Genomic DNA, 22,571 nt, shown 5'->3' with positions numbered 1-22,571 from the left:
AGGTGAAGTTGCATAATTTCCCACGGCACACCAGACAATATCTCACGACACTAGTGCCGCGGCACACAGTGGTTGAAAAACACGGCAGTAGACAAACAAAATTTCTGCTGAAATTGAATTTTCTTTGAAAAAAACCTACATATTGTACTGGTTTTGAAGGTGAAATTATACCAAAATGGCCCCCGCATCCTATGATTTGTCAGTCCGGGGCCCTGGTCTCAGTCATTTATGTGCATGTATGTACGCTGCAGTGACGTGCAGTCACTAGAGGCAAGTGAGGCGGGGCCTCACCTGCCATCATGGAAAGAAAAAAAATGTAAAAAGAAAAAAAATTAATTAAATTGTTATATATATCCAGTGATTATACTATAGAGTTATTTTCCATTTAACTTCACCAGTTTTAGATTATTTTTATTCAAAATCGCTGAATTTTTACATTTGCCGTTCAAATACTGAGAAGAGACGGTGCGGTGAACAGCAGCCAGTTGAGGCACGTCACTCAGTGCCTCAACATGGATTCCGGACTCGGCTAACTGCTGGCCTGCTGTGCAGTGAGACTGTATTGCTATATGAACTATATTATACATTTCCATAGTTTAGTTAGCTGAGGTATATAATGTACAGTGTATTTTGTCAACAACTGTATGTGTGTAACGTATTTCTTGTGCTGAGCGATCATAAAACGGCTGCAAAAGACGCACTGGCTGAGGCTCCAGTAATCCCGCCTCCTGCACCCCCGCCGTAGAATTGTTATATCAACTAAAGCCCACACTTAAACTTTCCACGTGCAAGATTGAATCTATTTAAAAAAGTTATTTCATAAGAAGCCAAAAAGTGCAAAAACAATAATGTTCGTGTTGGAGGAGTTGTGAATGACTGCAGGGCCACCACATTAGGTACACCTGCAGACTGCAGGTGTATCTAATTCACAACTCCTCCAACACGAACATGATTGTTTTTGCACTTTTTGGCTTCTTATTAAATAACTTTTGTAACCTATTTTCATGGGCTTTTCTCTTTGTGATGTAAGTTCCTGTTATGCGCTGTTATGCAGTATATGCCTTGAGCTCTTATTTTGAAGGCGCTAAGAGCGGAAGTGATGTGACACGGAGTGGAGCGGAAGTTTTTGAAAGAAGGTAAAAATAGTGGTCCTCGTGTAAACTGGAGCCTCCGTGTTTGTTATTTTGTAGTTTCATACAGTATAGGCGACATTTATAAACCCTTGGTTACACTTTTTTAAATAGATTCAATCTTGCACGTGGAAAGTTTAAGTGAGGGCTTTAGTTGTGGACTTCATTTATAAGTAAAGGTAAGACCATAATAACGTTTTTTTTTATTAAATGTGCTTTTTTGTGTGCTACAGTTTGTATGTGTAAAGTTAAAGTTAAGTTAAAGTACCAATGATTGTCACACACACACTAGGTGTAATGAAATTTGTCGTCTGCATTTGACCCATCCCCTCACCACCCCCTGGGAGGTGAGGGGAGCAGTGGGCAGCAGCGGCGCCGCGCCCGGGAATCATTTTTGGTGATTTAACCCCCAATTCCAACCTTTGATGCTGAGTGCCAAGCAGGGAAGAATGCTGGTATGAGCTTTTAAACATAACCCGTTAACTGCTGCCAATCAAATGGTGAATAAGATACTCTTTAGGGTTCATATGTTTGTAAATCTGACTGTGATGAAGTCAGTGCCTCACCAGCCATCAACCTCACCGCACGTCACTGGTACGCTGGGAGCACCACAAACACTGTATCATAATATCATGCTGAGAACTGACCGCAATCTTGCGAGTGGTCTTCCAGCCCTTGGTTTGGTCTGACAGGTCACATGATGTCATCAGCAGGCACAGCAGCATGGAGCGGTGGGTTTCGCTTTTTGGGTCGTATCCGTCTGAAGCACACAATCATAAGTGCGTGTGAAATACGACATTATAATTGCTATGATTGCGTATTCCGCACACAGCGGGGAACGCTTTGCAGGAGCGCGCCGGATTAGCCGAAAGCGTGGCGTGCGTTACGAGGAATGGAAAAAGAAGCACGGGGAAATTGCACGACTCGACTCCTGTCCGTGATTGACAGGCGCTCCTCCGTCAAGGTTTTCCAGTGTCCTTGGACTGCTTGACCAGCCCAAAATTGGCTCCACAGAGGAGACGTTGGGTCTGCGTGATTATAATTGCTCGCATGCGCTTGTCACACGCCAGCGCTCAGGAGGAAAGAAGACAATTATTTTATGTAAAACTACTAAAAGTTTTCACCTCTAAGTACAAACTTGTTATGAATAGTGACTGCTTTTCACTTCTTATTGCCTCCACGTCCCTGAGTGATAATTGTCACGTTCCGAATGACAGGGCGCACTTTTGTTTCCGCCGTCATTTCCTGTTTAGCACTTTTATTTTGTAGTTCATTTTCCTGTTTGACCTTTTACAAAAACCCAAAGCCAGTGAAGTTGGCACGTTGTGTAATTTGTAAATAAAAACAGAATACAATGATTTGCAAATCCTTTTCAACTTATATTCAATTGAATAGACTGCAAAGACAAGATATTTAATGTTCAAACTGAGAAACTTCATTTTAATTTTGCAAATAATCATTAACTTTGCAGATTGCAAAAAAGTTGGCACAGGGGAATTTTTTCCACTGTGTTACATGGCCTTTCCTTTTAACAACACTCAGTAAACATTTGGGAACTGAGGAGACCAATTTTTGAAGCTTTTCAGGTGGAATTCTTTCCCATTCTTGCTTGATGTACAGCTTAAGTTGTTCAACAGTCCGGGGTCTTCGTTGTGGTATTTTAGGCTTCATAATGCGCCACATATATTCAATGGGAGACAGGTCTGGACTACAGGCAGGCCAGTCTAGTACCGGCACTCTTTTACTATGAAGTCACGCTGTTGTAACATGTGGCTTGGCATTGTCTTGCTGAAATAAGCAGGGGCGTCCATGGTAACGTTGCTTGGATGGCAACATATGTTGCTCCAAAACCTGTATGTACATTTCAGCATTAATGGCGCCTTCACAGATGTGTAAGTTACCCATGTCTTGGGCACTAATACACCCCCATACCATCACAGATGCTGGCTTTTCAACTTTGCGCCTCTAACAGTCCGGATGGTTCTTTTCCTCTTTGGTCCGGAGGATAGACGTCTACAGTTTCCAAAAACAATTTTTAAATGTGGACTCGTCAGACTAAAGAACACTTTTCTACTTTGCATCAGTGCATCTTAGATGAGCTCAGGCCCAGCGAAGCCGGCGACGTTTCTGGGTGTTGTTGATAAATGGCTTTGGCTTTGCATAGTAGAGTTTTAACTTACACTTACAGATGTCGCCACCAACTATAATTACTGACAGTGGTTTACTGAAGTGTTCCTGAGCCCATGTGGTGATATATTTTACACACTGATGTCACTTTTTGATGCAGTACCGCCTGAGGGATCCAAGATCCGTAATATCATCGCATAAGTGCGGTGATTTCTCCAGATTCTCTGAAACTTTTGACGATATTACGGACCGCAGATGGTGAAATCACTAAATTCCTTGTTCAATTCCTGGTTGAGAAATGTTGTTCTTAAACTGTTCGACCATTTGCTCAGGCATTTGTTCACAAAGTGGTGACCCTTGCCTCATCCTTGTTTGTGAATGACTGAGCATTTCATTGAAGCTGCTTTTATTCCCAATCATGGCACCCACCTGTTCCCAATTAGCCTGTTCACCTGTGGGATGTTCCAAATGAGTGTTTGATGAGCATTCCTCAACTTTCTCAGTCTTTTTTGCCACTTTTTGGAAACATGTTGCAGGCATCCAATTCCAAATGAGCTAATATTTGCAAAAAGTAACAATGTTTTCCAGTTTGAACGTTAAATATCTTGTCTTTGCAGTCTATTCAATTGAATATAAGTAAAAAATAATTTGTAAATTATTGTATTCTGTTTTTATTTACGATTTACACAACGTGCCAATTTCACTGGTTCAATGCGTGAAACTGGTATCTAAACATGGAAGTGTAGCACCACCTCTGAATGCAAGTGCTCTTAAAGCAGGAACACAAATTCTGTATTTCTACAAAATACAAAATCTGGCAAGACACCAACGCACTGCAGGTCATTTTTTAAAATTGACATTAAATGGTGTTTGTCCTTTTTGTGATGAACTGTTTAAAAAAGCATAATGTTTAAAAAACATTTCATTGAAGCAAATTTTTCCATTCATGGTGTTAAAACTTGAAAATGATCTGTCTTGGGCCCACTTACTAACGATGAAAAATTATATCAATCTGCGATTAATCGCGATTCATTTTGAGTTGACTATGAACAAGATGTGATATCGCGATTAAATATTTTAATCATTTGACAGCCATATATGTATATATATATATATATATATATATATATATATATATATATATATATATATATACATACATGTATATACATATACATGTATATACATACATACATATATATACATACATATATATACATACATACATACATATGCATATATATACATATATATACATACATACATATAAATATATATATATACATACATACACATACATATATATATATATGTGTATATATACACATAAATGTGTATATATATATACATACATGTATATACATATATATACACATACATGTATATACATATACATATATACATATACTATATATATACATACATACATATATATACATATATACATACATGTACATATATACATACATATACATATATATACATATATATACGTCTACATATATATAAATATATACATATGTATATGTATATATATACATATATATATATACACACATATATATATATACACATATACATATATATATATATACACATATACATATATATATATATATATACATATATATACATATACACATATACATATATATATATACACATATACATATATATATATATACACACACATATATATATATATATATATATATATATATATATATATATATATATATATATATATATATATATATATATATATATATATATATATATATATATATATATATATATATATATATATATATTATATGATGTCTTAGGTCTGATACTCACCATCAGACATCTTTTGCAAGTCCTTGAATATGCGAAGGTGGTGAGCCAGGTCTGTCGCCAGAATGATGTCCCTCATCAAATCTAGCATGCGCTGGTAATCCTAAAGGCAGCAGAATACGACAAATATGTTTAAAACAAGTGGCAAGGGCCAAGTATGTTAATGTAAATATCTCATAAATATATGTAACCTTTCTGGAGAACTTCTCAAAAATGTTGCAGCCTTGAGTGTTCAAAATGGCGATGGCCTGAGCAAAATGATGTCTCTGAAATAGGCAGAGTATGATTACAAAACTGCTGAGTCGTGGTGAAATAGAAATAGAAATAAATATAAACACAGCATAACCAATGCTGCAGAAAATGTAGGCTTGTTTTTTTTGTACACAATAAGCCGCTGTACCTACAAGCTGAACACAGCACACTCCAGGATTGTTCGGGATTTCAATTATTTCCAGTACTCAAAAACTTAAATAACAGTTATTTTTTCCAGAAGTTGCACCTTCACCATTTTAAATATTTTAAATACCATACATTGATTTTTTTAATAATCATATTAGTGCAAAACGACAACGCACAAGTAGCTATAGTTAACAGTAAAACAATAGTAAAACATGCAACTCACACTGTGAACTAACAGGCTTGTGCAAAGTTCTGAATTTGGAATTTCAAACAGGGAGTGAAATATCATTCATTGCAATTCAGACATTCCTTAAAGCCAAGTAAAAGGAAGCATTGGTCACCTTCAACAAAATTTAAATATTAAAAAACTTTACAAACACTTAAGATTAAACCCAAATTCTTACTGTATTATTAATACCTGAATACATTTAACATATTCTGGAGTTCATGCAATTCCAGCAGGAATAAAATGTGAACGCCCCAATCATTAAGGAATATGAATTTAAAAGCTGAAAGACTCTAGAAATAATTTAGAAAAAAGTTTGAATAAACAGTAGGAATGCTTTGAAAATTGGAAGAGCTGAAACTCAACTGAAATGCCAGTGGAATGTAGAATGAATGGTAGAAACTGTGAAATGGTCTGAATCGTAAACTACCGGTATACTGAAACGTACTACGAATAAAGAAATGATAAATGTATGTCCTATAAATAAATAAATAATAATAAATACATTATTTTACTCAAAGATGTAAAATTGACAGAAACAAAGATTTGTTCTTCTGGTCGATTCCAGGATTCGAACCAAAATTACTCAGACGGGAAGACATGGGTGTTATCTGCTTGGACCAAACAGTTTAGTTTCCCAAAATAATGTACAAATTTGGTTGTTAAAGGGAGCTATTCAACCATTGAAGATAACACGTGTCTACCCAGAATTCAATGCTGCAACAGTACTATGTTTTCAGCTAATTTGGTGGATAAAGCAATGTTTTTATTACAATGAAATATGTTACCTAATTCTATGAAACAATTACTTGCAAACAAGCTAACATTTAGGGGGGAAAAGTTGAAACCGTAATTTATATTAGTAGAGGAATTATAAACATCCCTGGCTATATAGTAAAGCTTCAATTGACCATAATTGAACTCCAGGTGAGACTTATTGAACATGCCTATAATGTAGCTAAACAATTAATCCATACTTGCCAACCTTGAGACCTCTGAATTCGGGAGAATTGGGGCGGGGTTAAAGGGGAGGAGTATATATATAGCTAGAATTCACTGAATTTCAGGTATTTCTTATATATCTATATAAAAATAAAATAAATACTTGACTTTCAGTGAATTCTAGCTATATATACATATATATATATATATATATATATATATATATATATATATATATATATATATATAAAAGAAATACTTGAATTTCAGTGAATTCTAGCTATATATATATATATATATATATATATATATATATATATATATATATATATATATATATATATATATATATATAAAATAAATACTTGAATTTCAGTGTTCATTTATTTACACATATACACACACATAGCACTCCTCTAGACATTGTTGTGTTTGAAAGTGCAATGCTTTGCAGCCAGTAGCACAGCCTTTGAAGGAGCGTAGGTATGGGCAGCATCTGTGAAATTTAATTTGCAGGAAAAAAGGGAGTTTAGTGTTGAATTGCCCATCCTCGTTCTATTCTCTGTCACTCGTCGTCGCCATGACTGCCTCTTCTTCGTTCTTCTGCTTCGTCTCATTCTTGTTGTGTGTGCAGTTGTGCACTCTCCAAAATCCGTAGATGTTACAACGTGACTGAGCCGGCACGCTGTTTATATGAAGGAAAAGCGGTCGTGACGACAGGCTGTCTTCACTCAGGTCCGCACGGACCTGGAGGGGGCGTGCCTTAAGTCCGCCTGGAAATCGGGAGAAATTCGGGAGAATGGTTGTCCCGGGAGATTTTCAGGAGAGGGACTGAAATTCGGGAGTCTCCCGGAAAATTCAGGAGGGTTGGCAAGTATGAATGAATCATTAACAGTTACTATAAATAGACCCAAACTGCTAAATGAAGTTAATTCTGTTGTACATTACATAAACGCCAACTCAATTTACTTGTACATAATACGTCTAAGGAGACTATAAAATCATACCTAAAGAATACATGCGAAAAGCAAAACGTGATTAATTACTAAAATATAAAGAATGCTGCCACTGTGTACCCAGACTGTAGCAGGTCAAAATGACATCATTGCCCAGAATGCATTTCTGCCAAGGTATTGCATTTGACCGCATTTCAGACTCAATAAATGTTTGTTTACCACAACAAATATATTTTCCGATAGTGTTGAACATTTACTTGCGGTCAATGTTATTTTCAGGGAGGTAAAAAAGGCAAATGTAAGTGAGAGTGGTGGGCTGACTACCAATTGTATTGTCCAATGATTTGGAAAATCACCACTAATGTAAAAGCTGGGAATTTTTGTCGGTTGTAATAGACAGATAGCCTAGACTAAGACAAACATTTGACTTGTGGAATGGTTGAAACTGGCTGAAGGACGGGCAAGAAGAAGCAGAAAGAATAAAAAGGGGGAAAATACTGGAAAATAATGAATGACAGTAAATATGGTAACTTTAGGGAAGGTTTGTTGAAAGAGCACACATGTCCTGAATGCGCTCAACGTTTTGATGTTTGAACGGTGTCAATCAGAGTTATGGACATACTTGCCAACCCTCCCGGATTTTCCGGGAGACTCACGAAATTCAGCGCCTCTCCCGAAAACCTCCCGGGACAAATTTTCTCCCGAAAATCTCCCGAAATTCAGGCGGAGCTGGAGGCCACGCCCCCTCCAGCTCCATGCGGACCTGAGTGACGTGTTGACAGCCTGTTCACAACATTGCCGTAAACAGCAATGTTGTGACACTTTTAAACAGGACAATACTGCCATCTACTGTACATGCAAATGTGACCCACCCATAATGTGTCACATTTTTGTGTTGATTTATTTATTTTATTTTGTGGTTTGAATTCGTTTTTGGAGCTGTCATTCCACATTTATCAGTATTCACATTGGTCAGTAGGGGGCAGTAGGGCGTTTCTTCCCAATTGAATGCTATCACCTGCAGACCGGTAGTGTCTTGTCATTCTGATGAGAGCGACCAGTCTGTGAACAATTGAAACATCCTGTGTGCTTTTTCCTCCTGTATAACAGGTTAGTTTTGGTGAATCAACTCACTGAATAATATCCATGTGATCTTTATAAGTTTAAGTACACATTCTGATGGTGGAGCCTAACTCTAAAGTGTTTGTGAGTTGTAGTTTGTATTTGTGAATGAATCCAGTGCACAGCTGCAGTAATCAATACAAAAAGGCGACGTGAGTGCGCAATGTTTATATAGGAACTTCTGATCCTAATTCAGACTCCCAAATTAGAGCTCCCGTTTTCTTATTGATTTTATAATGTATATTTGTATAATGTGTGTGTTCTGAAATAGTGACAGAGAATAGAACAAGGATGGCCAATTGAACCCTTAACTCAACAATGAGTAGATGAGTGTTGTGTGTGTATATGTGTAAATAAATGAACACTGAAATTCAAGTATTTCTTTATATATATATATATATATATATGTAATAAAATATATATAGGGACGGCGTGGCGCAGTGGAAGAATGGCCGTGCGCGACCCGAGGGTCCCTGGTTCAATCCCCACCTAGTACCAACCTCGTCATGTCCGTTGTGTCCTGAGCAAGACACTTCACCCTTGCTCCTGATGGGTGCTGGTTAGCCCCTTGCATGGCAGCTCCCTCCATCAGTGTGTGAATGTGTGTGTGAATGGGTAAATGTGGAAGTAGTGTCAAAGCGCTATGAGTACCTTGAAGGTAGAAAAGCGCTATACAAGTACAACCCATTTATCATTTATATATATATATATATAGCTAGAATTCACTGAAAGTCAAGTATTTCTTATATATATATATATATATCTCTCTTAACCACGCTCCCAACCACGCCCCCCGCCCCACCCCCGACCACACCCCCCACCCCCCACCTCCCACCTCCCGAAATTGGAGGTCTCAAGGTTGGCAAGTATGGTTATGGACCACCGAGGAAGAAGAAGAAGAATAAATAGATGAAAAATGGAGCGGAATAACATTTGGATGAACGCCTTCACCCAATGATCAGTTTTATGGAAGATGCTTTTATTCTTTTTGTCAGTTAAAAGCATTTGCAGTAATTACCTCTAATGTTACTCCAAAAGCGGAATAACATTTGGATGAACGCCTTCACCCAATGATCAGTTTTATGGAAGATGCTTTTATTCTTTTTGTCAGTTAAAAGCATTTGCAGTAATTACCTCCACCAGGAGGTTATCCAATCTGTTTTTGTTCCGAAAAAATGATGGGCAGATTTTGATTCAACTTCAGGAAATGTCAGAAATGGAATAAGGAACAAGTGATTACATTTTGGGTCAGATCCGGATAGGTTTTTTTTGTGGTAGTTTCCGATTACCCCGCCTTCACCCACAGAGACAAAGCGAGTCGATAACTGACAAGAGAGTTCACTTAGATCCTTCCATTTTGCTATCGATAGCTCAAAAAGTTACGGGCACATTCCGATAAGACTTTCAGCAAATGTCAGAAACGGGATAAGGGACAAGTGATTACATTTTGGGTCGGATCTGGATCATTTCTACTAAGCTACCTTACGATCATGTTACGAGCTTCAAACTTCTGTTTGTACGTATGCTTCTGGGCCCCGCCTCCAACCGCGGAGACCAGGAGAGTGGATGACTGACAAGAGGGTTCACTCAGTTCATTTAATTCCGCCAAAGCTCAAAAGGTTACTGGCACATTTTGATTATACATTCAGGAAATGTCAGAAATCGGATAAGAAACACGTAATTACATTTTAAGTGTGATCTGGATCATCTTTTGGATTTAATTTTTTTTATTTTTTTTATTGGGAGGTAGGGCCTGACGAGTGCTTTTCTAGTTAAAACGTAATGTGGACCTGTAGTTCATAGTAACATCAGTAATATACTGTAAAGCGTGATTCTATAATATACCAACATGATCAACATTGAATTTCACTGAATGTCAATTCTACTTCCTCCAGTTCCGATTTGAATTGCGATCGTTTGCCACCTCAAGACCAATTTATGGCATCCAATTGTAATTCTGCACAAAATTGCTAACTATCTGCGCATTTACCTCCATCACGGATCCCTCTGAGCTGTAGAGAGCAGCCAGCACAGATTGCTGAAAACAGAGGCAGTCAACAAATGAAACACCATCCCGTCATCACACACGTTGCATTGATTACAAAAAACAGCAAGAACCCCCCTCACCCCTCCCCCGACACACACACAAAAAGCCCACGTCTTTCATTGAACTTCTCGTGCCTCTTTTAAGACGACTCTCGATATAGCAAAGCCACGCTGGAGGCTCGTACATGACGAGAGCGTAACAGACAAACATTCTTCCAATCACAATGGCGTTCTGTGTCCCACGGAGGCGAGACACAATCCCACCGCACAACATGCCTCATTCCTTGCTCTACCCGACATAATACTCCAAAAGCTCTCACCGAGGCCACTTGGAAAGAGTTGTTGGTGCCACGGTGGTCCAGGTCATGGCACAGGCAGGACACGAAGAGAGCTAAAATCTCTATGTCCCTTCAAGAGAGCAGGGGAAATGAGGTCATTAGCAACGCAGGAATACGCCAGAGTTGTCAAGGTATTAAAAGTACCAGTAGAGTGGAAAAACAAGTTGTCTTTATATGCTTAATTGTGTTACATTGTATCCGTTAAACCAGTGTTTTTCAACCAGATACAGTCTGGTGTGCCGTGGGAGATTATCTAATTTCACCTATTTGGGTTAAAAATAATTTTTGCAAACTAGTAATTATAGTCTGCAAATGATGTGTTGTTGTTGAGTGTCGGTGCTGTCTAGAGATCGGCAGAGTAATCATGTAATACTCTACCATATCAGTAGGTGGCAGCCGGTAGCTAATTACTTTGTAGATGTCGGGAACAGCGGGAGGCAGCGTGCAGGTAAAAAGGTACCTAATTCTTAAACCAAAAATAAACAAAAGGCGAGTGCCCCTACGAAAAGGCATTGAAGTTTAGGGAAGGCTATGCAGAATGAAACTAAAACTGAACTGGCTACAAAGTCAACAAAAACAGAATGCTGGACGACAGCAAAGACTTACTGTGGAGCAAAGACGGCGTCCACAATGTACATCCGAACATGACATGACAATCAACAATGTCCCCACAAAGATTCTTGATTGCTAAAACAAAGTAGATGCGGGAAATATCGCTCAAAGGAAGACATGAAACTGCTACAGGAAAATACCAAAAAAAAAAGAAAAAGCCACCAAAATAGGAGCACAAGACAATAACTAAAACACTACACACATAAAAACAGCAAAAAAGTCAAAATAAGTCACGGCGTGATGTGACAGGTGGTGACAGTACACCTACTTTGAGACAAGAGCTATAGTGATGCATGGTTATGGTTTAAAGTCATATCTAACAAGTGTGACAACAAATTTTTACTATCAACTGAGTTAAATTTTTTAATGATTTCTGCTGGTGGTGTGCCTCTGCATTTTTTCAACCTCAAAAAGTGTGCCTTGGCTCAAAAAACGTTGAAAAACACTGCGTTAAACCATATCCAATCGTATTTACAATCCGCAAAGTATGTAAAAACACAGTTTAAACGTCACAAAATGCCAAAAATTCAGTCCGCTATTTCCGAAGATTTACGTCACTCTGACCATGTTATCAGATCAGTCGTACTGGAAATACGCGAAAATTAGACGGAGATGTGCTGTCTATCATTCACAATCTCTTTGACATGAACACATGTTTTTCTTTTTTTTTTAATGCATTCCAAGCCGTGAATAAATAAATACATAAAAAATCCGCTAAAAATGTAGTCAATGGGGGCTCTCTATTTTGCCCACAAAACCCTCTAAATAACCATCCAAAATTCGCCAACAATACTCTCTATACATATCGTGACCTGACTATTACCGTATTTTCCGCACTATAAGGCGCACCTAAAAACCACAATTTTTCTCAAAAGCTGACAGTGCGCCTTATAACCCGGTGCGCTTTATTACGATTCATTTTCATAAAGTTTCGATCTCGCAACTTCGGTAAACAGCCGCCATCTTTTTTCCCGGTAGAACAGGAAGCGCTTCTTCTTCTACGCAAGCAACCGCCAAGGAAAGCACCCGCCCCCATAGAACAGGAAGCGCTTCTTCTTCTACTGTAAGCCACCACCCGCCCCCGGAAGAAGAAGAAAAAACGCGCGGATATCACCGTACGTTTCATTTCCTGTTTACATCTGTAAAGACCACAAAATGGCTCCTACTACGCGACAAGGATCCGGTTCATAAAAAGACGCAATCTCTCCATCCGCACACGGATTACTACCGTATTTCACAGCAACTGATATTCCTGTGAACCGCACTGTGGAACGGGAGCACGTACGGTGAATATTCGCACCACAGGGAATGAGAAGTCATCCTTCACTGTGGTTCTAGCTTGCCATGCTAACTTCCACCCATGGTGATATTCAAAAGGAAGACCTTGCCAAAAGAGACCTTTCCAGCCGGCGTCATCATAAAAGCTAACTCGAAGCGATGGATGGATGAAGAAAAGATGAGCGAGTGGTTAAGGGAAGTTTACGCGAAGAGGCCGGGTGGCTTTTTTCACACAGCTCCGAAGGCGAACACACCTTCACTAAGACGGGCAGACAGCGCCGGACGACATACGCCAACATTTGCCAGTGGATCGTAAATGCCTGGGCAGATATTTCGGTCACAACTGTGGTCTGAGCTTTCCGGAAGGCAGGATTCACAGAACTGCTGCACAACAACAGCGACACTGAATCCGATGACTTCGACGAGACGGAGCCGGCCATTTTTGGATCCCACGCTTGCGCAACTTTTCAATTCGGACACCGAAGACGAAGAATTCGAAGGATTTACGAATGAAGAATAACTTCAGAAGGTGAGCGCTATGTTTATTTTGTGTGTTGTGACATTAACGTTCGAGCAACATTATGTTGCTATTTATTGCTCTACACCATTTTGAATTTTACTATGTTTGTGATTGCACATTTGCGTACATTTTGGGACAGAGTTGTTAGAACGCTGGTTTTCAATATATTATTAAAGTTTGACTGAACTATCTGACTGTTTTTTTGACATTCACTTTAGCGCAGCGTTTTTTTGACATTCACTTTAGCGCAGCGTAGGCGCGGCTTATAGTCCGGGGCGGCTTATTGGTGGACAAAATTATGAAATATGTAATTCATAGAAGGTGCGGCTAATAATCCGGTGCGCCTTATAGTGCGGAAAATACGGTAACCAAATATTAGCCATGTTGTTATTATAAGCGCTAACGCAAACAAACTATTTCTTAGCGGCGCGATGATAAATGGTAAAATGGGTTATACTTGTATAGCGCTTTTCTACCTTCAAGGCACTCAAAGCGCTTTGACACTATTCCCACATTCACCCATTCACACTGATGGCGTGAGATGCCATCAGGAGCAAGGGTGAAGTGTCTTGCTCAAGGACACAACGGACGTGACTAGGTTGATAGAAGCTGAGGGCTCAAACCAGGATCCCTCAGGTTGCTGGCACGGCCACTTTCCCAACCGCACCGCGCCGTCCCCAGCAGCAATGATACAGACCGCTAAGTAGCCCTCTGAAGCTTTCAGATGATCAATCATGCCACTCATTTTGATATTAGGAAGATTTAGCCATAAATCCAGAATTTGTTCATCTGTGACATTCAATTTTTTCCCACAGATGGAGACAAACACACACAACCGAAGACAGTGTCTGCGGGGAGACTTTCTTGTTAACCCTTTGTGTGCATCGTGAATAATTCTTCATCTAAATGGGACGTTATGGACATCCTAACAGTCGTCATCACAGTGAGAGCAGACATTGTACAGTAAGCCATCGTTTTATTATGTTTGTAGTTTGTATTCCTTGTTTAGCACTTAGCAATACTGCTACATGATGCTATAGGGATTCACTAAAGCTGGATTTGTTTAGCAGAGCTTCTAAAACTCCTTATTTTCAAGATCAACAATATAAGTTTCTGGATAATAATTTTGCCCAAAGTAATCCTTGTGGACTCTCGCAAAGTCTGCATGATTTGCATTGTTGTTGATGGGGAAGGGATCTGCGGTTCCTACCTCTACGTCACGCGATGACGTTTCTTTTATCTTTCAAAATGGCTCGGGAATTTCTGTGAGACTATTTTAATCATATCTATTTATTCGCAAACTTTGGAAGTCTGAAGGTGTCATAAATCATATATATGTGATAATAACTTCAATATAGAGGCAAAAAGTTTTTCCACTCTACTAGTTACAGACTCACTCGAGGTAGTTGGACAGCCCTAGGTTTTTGTAGAGCAGGTAGCAGAAGTGGGAGACGGAGAATGCGTGCATCCAGTTGTGGTAGGGCGGGTCCCTGTAGCCTTTCTTGACCATTAGGCAAAACCTGTCACCAAGGAAAGTCACCAAAGAGTGAAATCAATAAACTGTAAGGTTAGCGGACATAAGCACATGTGTGTTTTCTAACAATTAATATATCCTCCTGAGAACCAGCGCCCTCTGCAGTGGACTTTTATTTTTGAGCTGTGCAGTGTAGGGCAGGGGTGTCCAAACTTTTTGACTGGGGAGCCGCATTGGGCTAAACCAATTTTGCCAGGGGCCGAAAACTGACTGCATGCAAAGTAATTACATATATATATATACATACAGTATATATATATATATATATATATATATATATATATATACAGTATATATATATATATATATATATATATATATATATGTATGTGTGGGGAAAAAAATCACAAGACTATTTCATCTCTACAGGCCTGTTTCATGAGGGGGGTACCCTCAATCGTCAGGAGATTTAGAGGCGCATGTGTATATATGTGTATATATATATATATATATATATATATATATATATATATATATATATATATATATATATATATATATATATATATATATATTAGGGATGTCCGATAATGGCTTTTTGCCGATATCCCGATATTGTCCAACTCTTTAATTACCGATACCGATATTGACCGATACTGATATCAACCGATACATACAGTCGTGGAATTAACACATTATTATGCCTAATTTGGGCAACCAGGTATGGTGAAGATAAGGTACTTTTTAAAAAAATTAATAAAATTAAATAAATAAATTAAAAAAAAATTCTTGAATAAAAAAGAAAGTAAAACAATATAAAAACAGCTACATAGAAACTAGTAATGAATGAAAATGAGTAAAATTAACTGTTAAAGGTTAGTACTATTAGTGGACCCGCAGCACGCACAATCATGTGTGCTTACGGACTGTATCCCTTGCAGACTGTATTGATATATATTGATATATAATGTAGGAACCAGAATATTAATAACAAAAAGAAACAACCCTTCTGTATGAATGAGTGTGAATGAGTGTAAATGGGGGAAGGAGGTTTTTTGGGTTGGTGTATTAATTGTAAGTGTATCTTGTGTTTTTTAAGTTGATTTAATAAAAAAAACAAAAAAAAACAAAAAACAAAAAAAAAGATACCGATAATAAAAAAAATGATACCGATAATTTCCGATGTTACATTTTAACGCATTTATCGGCCGATAATATCGGCAGGCCGATATTATCGGACATCTCTAATATATATATATATATATATATATATATATATATATATATATATATATATATATATATGTATATATATGTATATATATGTATATATATATATATATATATATATATATATATATATATATATATATATATATATATATATATATATATATATATGTCTTAATAAGGTTATCCCAAAAATAGTGCTCGATACCGTAGTAGAGCGCAATATATGTATGTGTGGGAAAAAAAATCACAAGACTACTTCATCTCTACAGGCCTGTTTCATGAGGGGTTCCCTCAATCATCAGGAATCTCCTGATGATTGAGGGAACCCCTCATGAAACAGGCCTGTAGAGATGAAGTAGTCTTGTGATTTTTTTTTTCCCACACATACATATATATATATATATATATATATATATATATATATATATATATACACAAATCAATAACGTCTTAAATCTCCTCATCCGTGGCTCACTAGTGCAACAACAAGGCTGGAAATGTGTCCCGTGAAAAAACGTGCGACCGGAACTCTCTAATAACTAAAGTTCCTTGGGTGAATAATGTAAACTCACTACACCGGTATGTTTTAGCGCTCTCATGGCGAGTTTACTGACAGATATAAGCAAGAACTTTACACTACTTTATTTTAGAAATGGCAACAGCAGAGGATGAATGTCCCATAACAAGAAGATAGAGAAAAAAAAGAAGCTTATGGACTACGGCGTCGGAACAGACTACAAAAGCGGATGTGCTCAAATTTTCAGGACTCATGCTGATCCCAAATACAGATCAGCAGGTAAGAAAAGTTGCTTTTGCATAATATTGCGAAACAAAACGCCAGGTAATATGTCTTACCTTATACACACACCATAATAATACTCCTATGTTGAAGCACAGTACAATCCATCAAGCGGTGCGACTTCATAGCTTGCCAAAGTCGTACTAAAACATTTTGATAGATTTTTGAGCGCCGTGTGTAATGTTCTATATTTTCAATGGAACATATAACATTTTGGTGTTGTTTACTTGAGTCATGTTGCAGTCGATACGTATCTCTTATGTGTGACTGCCATCCACTGGTCACACTTATCATTTCACCATGTACCAAATAAAATAGCTTCGAGGTCAGTAAGCACAACCAAAATTATTCCGTAAATTAGGCGCACCAGATTATAAGGCGCAGTTTTGAGAAAATGAAAGGATTTTAAGTGCACTTTATCGTCCGAAAAATATGGTAGTCTGCCCTGTACCGAAGTATGAAGAAAAAATATATCCAAAAATCAAACGTTTGGACACACCTGCATTACTGTCACGTAAATCATGTGATGGTATTTACATAACGAGCGACGAAACTCAGGCTGGCCCTGTATGTGGTGTATGAAGTCCATATGTGAGCGTCACACCTGGCGAGAGTCTGCCGGTCCATCTTGTAGATGTTGATGAAACCCATGTCTTCAAACATGCTGAGGACGCACTGTCGACACACACCACAAAATCAATCCCTACATTAGCCCCGAATCTGCGAGCTCATCTCTTCTGCTGTGCTCGTCATCGAGCCTCCCCCCGCCTCCCCTCCGGCTTACCATGGGCGTGGTTTCGTCGGACAGCGAGCGCGGCTGATAGGTGAACTCGGCGAAACACGGATGGAGCTTCTTAATGGGCTCGATCTCTAGGACCAGCACCTTGGACACTTCATCTTCTGAAACCTGCAGCACAGACACGAGGCATGATTTAGTGCAAACTTTTTTTTCACCAAGTACCACCATAATGGCCAACACTAAAGTACAGTAGGCCTAAGTATCCATTAAAAACAAGGCAGAGGTTTAATTTATCAAGTATACTTAATATTTTTGACCACACAGTTCGAATATTTAACCAAGTACCACTAGATGGAGCGTCAGTTTGAGAATAATTTCTGATTTAGAGCAAAGAGTGTGCATAAGTGTTCCATTTACCTTCATGTGGTACTTCATCATTTCATTAGCCAGGTGGGACCGGAACTGAGCTTCGTGGACTCTCTTGTAGAGCAAAGACTGCGGACACAAACCAACATGGCATCACCACTCAGTAGGCTTTTATTGACGCTTTCCAAAGACTAACGTTTGCATTAAACCCATTGACTCCACTTCTTCCCTTCTTTTTAAAGATCCTCATCTCTGAACGCCTTCGGCTTCCCGCAATTGTCGGGATATTGATTTTCAAGTGAGGTGAAATGTTTTCTCATACCTCCAGAAAATTGCAGAGCGGACAGCGGCCACAAATGTTATTTATCGACGAACGTCCGAGCTATCTCAACCCCACTCTTTTATTCAATTCACGTAGGGCTTGTTTAAGTCACACTTACAATACACACAATACAGACATAAATAACAATAAAATGCAGATTCTCCTATTTTGAAGTCAAATCACCTCAAACTGCATGCAGCTTTTATTTCTATTGATGAATAATGCAAGGGGTCGTGTTTAAATGAGACACGAGCTGCTCAAATGAAACATCTTATAGGAAAAACCATCAAACACCTGCAGTTACTCAAATTGAGAGTTGAATTAAAAAACTAGATGAAGCAATTCCTGAAGGAATTGCGCGTGAATGCTCCAACTGTGCTCCAATGCTGAAGTCGAACTTCAAAATGACTAATTGTTGAAGTAGAGCACAAAAGTCCTGAACAGGCTGAATATTTTGAAGTTGGAACAGTTTGAATCAGATGAAAAATGTGGTAGTTGTGGAACTTTGAAGAATGTCCCATTTCAATGGGAATTTCCCCCCAAAATTGGGAATTTCGGGTAAAGCGGGAATTTTTTTTGAAAATGGTAAAAAAAACTTGAATCGTCTAAATGAGTTGAAATGGTTGGTGTTTAAATGAATTGAATGTGTTAATTTTGGCATGGTTTGAATAGGTTGAAAAATGTGGGGATTGTGGAAGTTTGAAAAATGGACAATTCATTTTGAATGGGGAAAATGAAGGAACAAAAATTGGAATTATGGGAAGCCTGGAACTTTTTTTTTCGAGTTGTCGAAGTAGAGCACACCATACCCAAACAGGCTGAATATTTAGAAGTTGGAACAGTTTGAATCAGATGAAAAATGTGTGAGTTGTGGAACTTTGAAGAATGTTCCATTGATTTCAATGGGAATTTCCCCCAAATTTTGGAATTTTTTTGAAAATGTTAAAAAACTTGAATGGTCTAAATGAGTTGAAATGGTTGGTGTTTACATTTTTCAAATCGGTCGAGATTTGTTGAAGTGAATTGAGAAATGGTATTACGGAATTCCTGGAATTCCGGGAAAACCGGGGATTTTTCCAGTTCAAAAAACAACTTTGATTTTTGTCCTAATTAAGAGGAATATTTTGACGGTGGAACGGTTAAAATGCGTTGAAAAATGTGGAAGGAGTAGTCGCCAGAAAAAAGGGTGGGAATAGAGCTTTGGAAAACCAGAAATTCTGGAAAATCCTGGAATATTTTTTAACTTGGAAAAATGGTGAAATGTGTTGAAGGTGGAATGGTTTGAATAGGTTGAAAAATTTGGAAATGGTGAAAGTTTGAAAAATGGCCAATTCATTTTAAATGGGAAAAATATCCCGGAAAACCTGGAATTCTGGAAAATCTGGGAATTTGGGGAATTTGTCAAGGAAAGGTCCGCAATTCCCGAATATACTGAACAGTTTGAAGTTGGAACAGTTTGAATCAGGTGAAAAATGTGGTCACTGTAGAACTTTGAAGAATGTCCCATTTCAATGGGAATTTCCTCCAAAATTGGGAATTTCGGGTAAAGCGAGAATTTTTTGGAAAATGGTAAAAAACTTGAATGGTCTAAATGAGTTGAAATGGTTTAAATTTTTCAAATCGGTCGAGATTTGTTGAAGTAGTAACATGCTGAATTGAGAAATGGTATTAGGGAATTCCTGGAATTCCAGGAAAACCCAGGATTTTTTCCAGTTCAAAAAACAATTTAGATTTTTGTCCTAATTAAGAGGAATATTTTGACGGTGGAACGGTTAAAATGCGTTGAAAAATGTGGAAGGAGTAGTCGCCAGAAAAAAGTGTGGGAATAGGGCTTTGGAAAACCAAGAATTCTGGAAAATCCTGGAATTTTTTTTAACTTTGAAATTTGAATTTCCAGCATGGTGGAATGTGTTGAAGGTGGAATGGTTTGAACAGGTTGAAAAATGTGGAAATGGTGAAAGTTTGAAAAATGGCCAATTAATTTAAAATGATAAAAATGTCCCGGAAAACCTGGAATTCTGGGAAATCTGGGAATTTTTTGAATTTTTCAAGGGAAAGCCTGCAATTCCCGAACAGGCTGAATGATATATAGATAAATAGATTTTACGGTAATAAACGCAGAATTTTACTATAAAAAAACAATGTTTTTCCGTTTGCAGTAATATGTAAATTTTACGGTGAAATTGTGGAGAGTAATTTTTTTTTTTTACCGCATATGTAAAAAAATACAATAATCAATTGCATAAGCAATTGTATAATAATATCATGCGTTGAATACCAATACAATTATATTCATAAATTATTGACGGTTAAAAACGGCCCTTTGAGGGCAGCCATAACCGCGATGTAGCCCTTAATGAAAATGAGTGACACCCCTGGTTTACATACTGATATTATGCTATGTATCGATAGTATCGACATCTGGATCGATCACCTCTACTTTACATCGAAGCTTCCGCAGTTAGCTTCTTGTGTCGTTCTGCTCTGTGTGTGTGTGTTGTATGCTTAGCTATTAATTTTCCTCTAGTCTTCCGGTGATAATGTGGTAAGGATTAGTATCTTAGAAGCGGCTTCGCACTGTGGATGGACGGGTTTGCTCCAGATTGCGCTCAAATGTGAGCAAGACATGCAACCTCATTCCTGGGAATCATTGTTATTCTTACTAAACCCTCCCATGTGTGATGTCTGTTTTACATGCATATTTGTACGTGCAATCGTAATGTAATCAAGCTAGCCTCGTTAGCATTAGCTAAAATGCTAACACATTTACGAGTGTCTGTATTAGTATTCGTAGCTTACAATTGCATTCTTTTTGTATTGTTTCAGTTTCATAAAATCACCAAAACGTCACAGTGGATTTATTGTGTCTGTTTAGCTGATTGGAGAGCTAGCTTCCGCAGCTAGTGGGTCCATGACAACCACTTCTGTTTTGTTTGATCAGCCGTTTTACTGCCGTGTTACAGACACCGTTTGGAAACCGTTAAGGTATGTAAAAAAACATTTACAAATATCTAATTTCACAATGTATTTATCTGCAGCTTATAGCCCGGTGCAGCTAATATATATAAAAAAAAAATTTTCTTCTAAAATTTGGTAGGTGGGGCTTAAATACGGTCTGGAAATACGGTAAATACGTTATTGGTTATCAGTATCGGTCTATGGAAGGAGTAAGTTATCTGTATTGATATCGGCTTAAAAAAACATTTGTTTTCATTCTTCTTTCATTCTTGGTATGATAATCTTTGTCAACTACATGAGACTGTGCTTAATGGGCAGTCCCACCAAGCCTTTGCACTCCAACATAAAAGCTGCTCGCTTCCGTGACGTACGCAGAAACTTCTCAAATTTCCCTGGAGACGTTTGTCGACTCTCCTCCGCCTTGACTCAGCATTTTGCTTCCTCTGAGCTGCTCCTATTTTCCCAGACAATATCCATGTTCTCAGGGGCGTTGACTACAGCACAGGTTCACAGCCATGAACAATGTGAACAAAAATACGAAACTAAACTATTTTCGAATTAATCGTGAGTCTTATTTGTAACGATTCTCAATCGATTCAAGGAAATCAAAAATCGTATTATTTTTTTTTTAAATCTGTCCTGTCCAGCCACTCAGGCAAATTATATTGTTGATGTAGATCAGTGTTTTTCAACCACTGTGCCGGGGCACAGACACTAGTGTGCCGTCAGATACTGTCTGGTGTGCCGTGGCAAATTTTGCAACTTCACCTAATTGGTCCAAAAAATATTATTTGCAAATCAATAATTATAATGAAGCATAGGAATGGCTATGCAAAACGAGGGTAAAACTGAACCGGCTACAAAGTAAACAAAAACAGAATGCTGGACGACAGCAAAGACTTACATTCAACAATGTCCCCACAAAAAAGGAAAGCGTCCGCACAACTTAAATAGTCTTGTTTGCCAATAGAAAGCAGGTCAGGCAATAGCACTCAAAGGAAGGCGTGAAGCACCAACAAAACAGGAAGAGCCACCAAAATAACAGCACAAGACAAGACCTAAAACACTACACACAGGAAAACAACAACAAACTCAAAATAAAGCACGACAACCTGGTGGAGTTTCATTTTTTAACGTTTCCTGCTGGT

General features: G+C 38.1%; 1 protein-coding gene across 4 annotated transcripts in view; it reads right to left on the bottom strand.

Annotated features, from left to right (window-relative positions):
- pde2a (phosphodiesterase 2A) overlaps nucleotides 1-22,571 on the bottom strand; it is a 509,748-nt gene that overhangs the window by 17,989 nt on the left and 469,188 nt on the right. For all 4 annotated transcript variants that reach the window (XM_061925765.1, XM_061925768.1, XM_061925766.1 and 1 more), the window contains 9 exons: nucleotides 18,195-18,272; nucleotides 17,823-17,945; nucleotides 17,643-17,713; nucleotides 14,930-15,052; nucleotides 11,105-11,192; nucleotides 10,729-10,776; nucleotides 5,285-5,359; nucleotides 5,097-5,196; nucleotides 1,778-1,890 (listed from right to left, as the gene is read on the bottom strand). In XM_061925765.1, coding sequence (XP_061781749.1) covers nucleotides 1,778-1,890; nucleotides 5,097-5,196; nucleotides 5,285-5,359; nucleotides 10,729-10,776; nucleotides 11,105-11,192; nucleotides 14,930-15,052; nucleotides 17,643-17,713; nucleotides 17,823-17,945; nucleotides 18,195-18,272 — 819 coding nt within the window. The remainder of the gene's footprint in view (nucleotides 1-1,777; nucleotides 1,891-5,096; nucleotides 5,197-5,284; nucleotides 5,360-10,728; nucleotides 10,777-11,104; nucleotides 11,193-14,929; nucleotides 15,053-17,642; nucleotides 17,714-17,822; nucleotides 17,946-18,194; nucleotides 18,273-22,571) is intronic.

Source organism: Nerophis lumbriciformis, linkage group LG30 (assembly GCF_033978685.3).
Source record: "Nerophis lumbriciformis linkage group LG30, RoL_Nlum_v2.1, whole genome shotgun sequence".
Classification (NCBI taxonomy): Eukaryota; Metazoa; Chordata; class Actinopteri; order Syngnathiformes; family Syngnathidae; genus Nerophis; species Nerophis lumbriciformis.
This window is presented reverse-complemented; position numbering and strand designations above follow the sequence as displayed.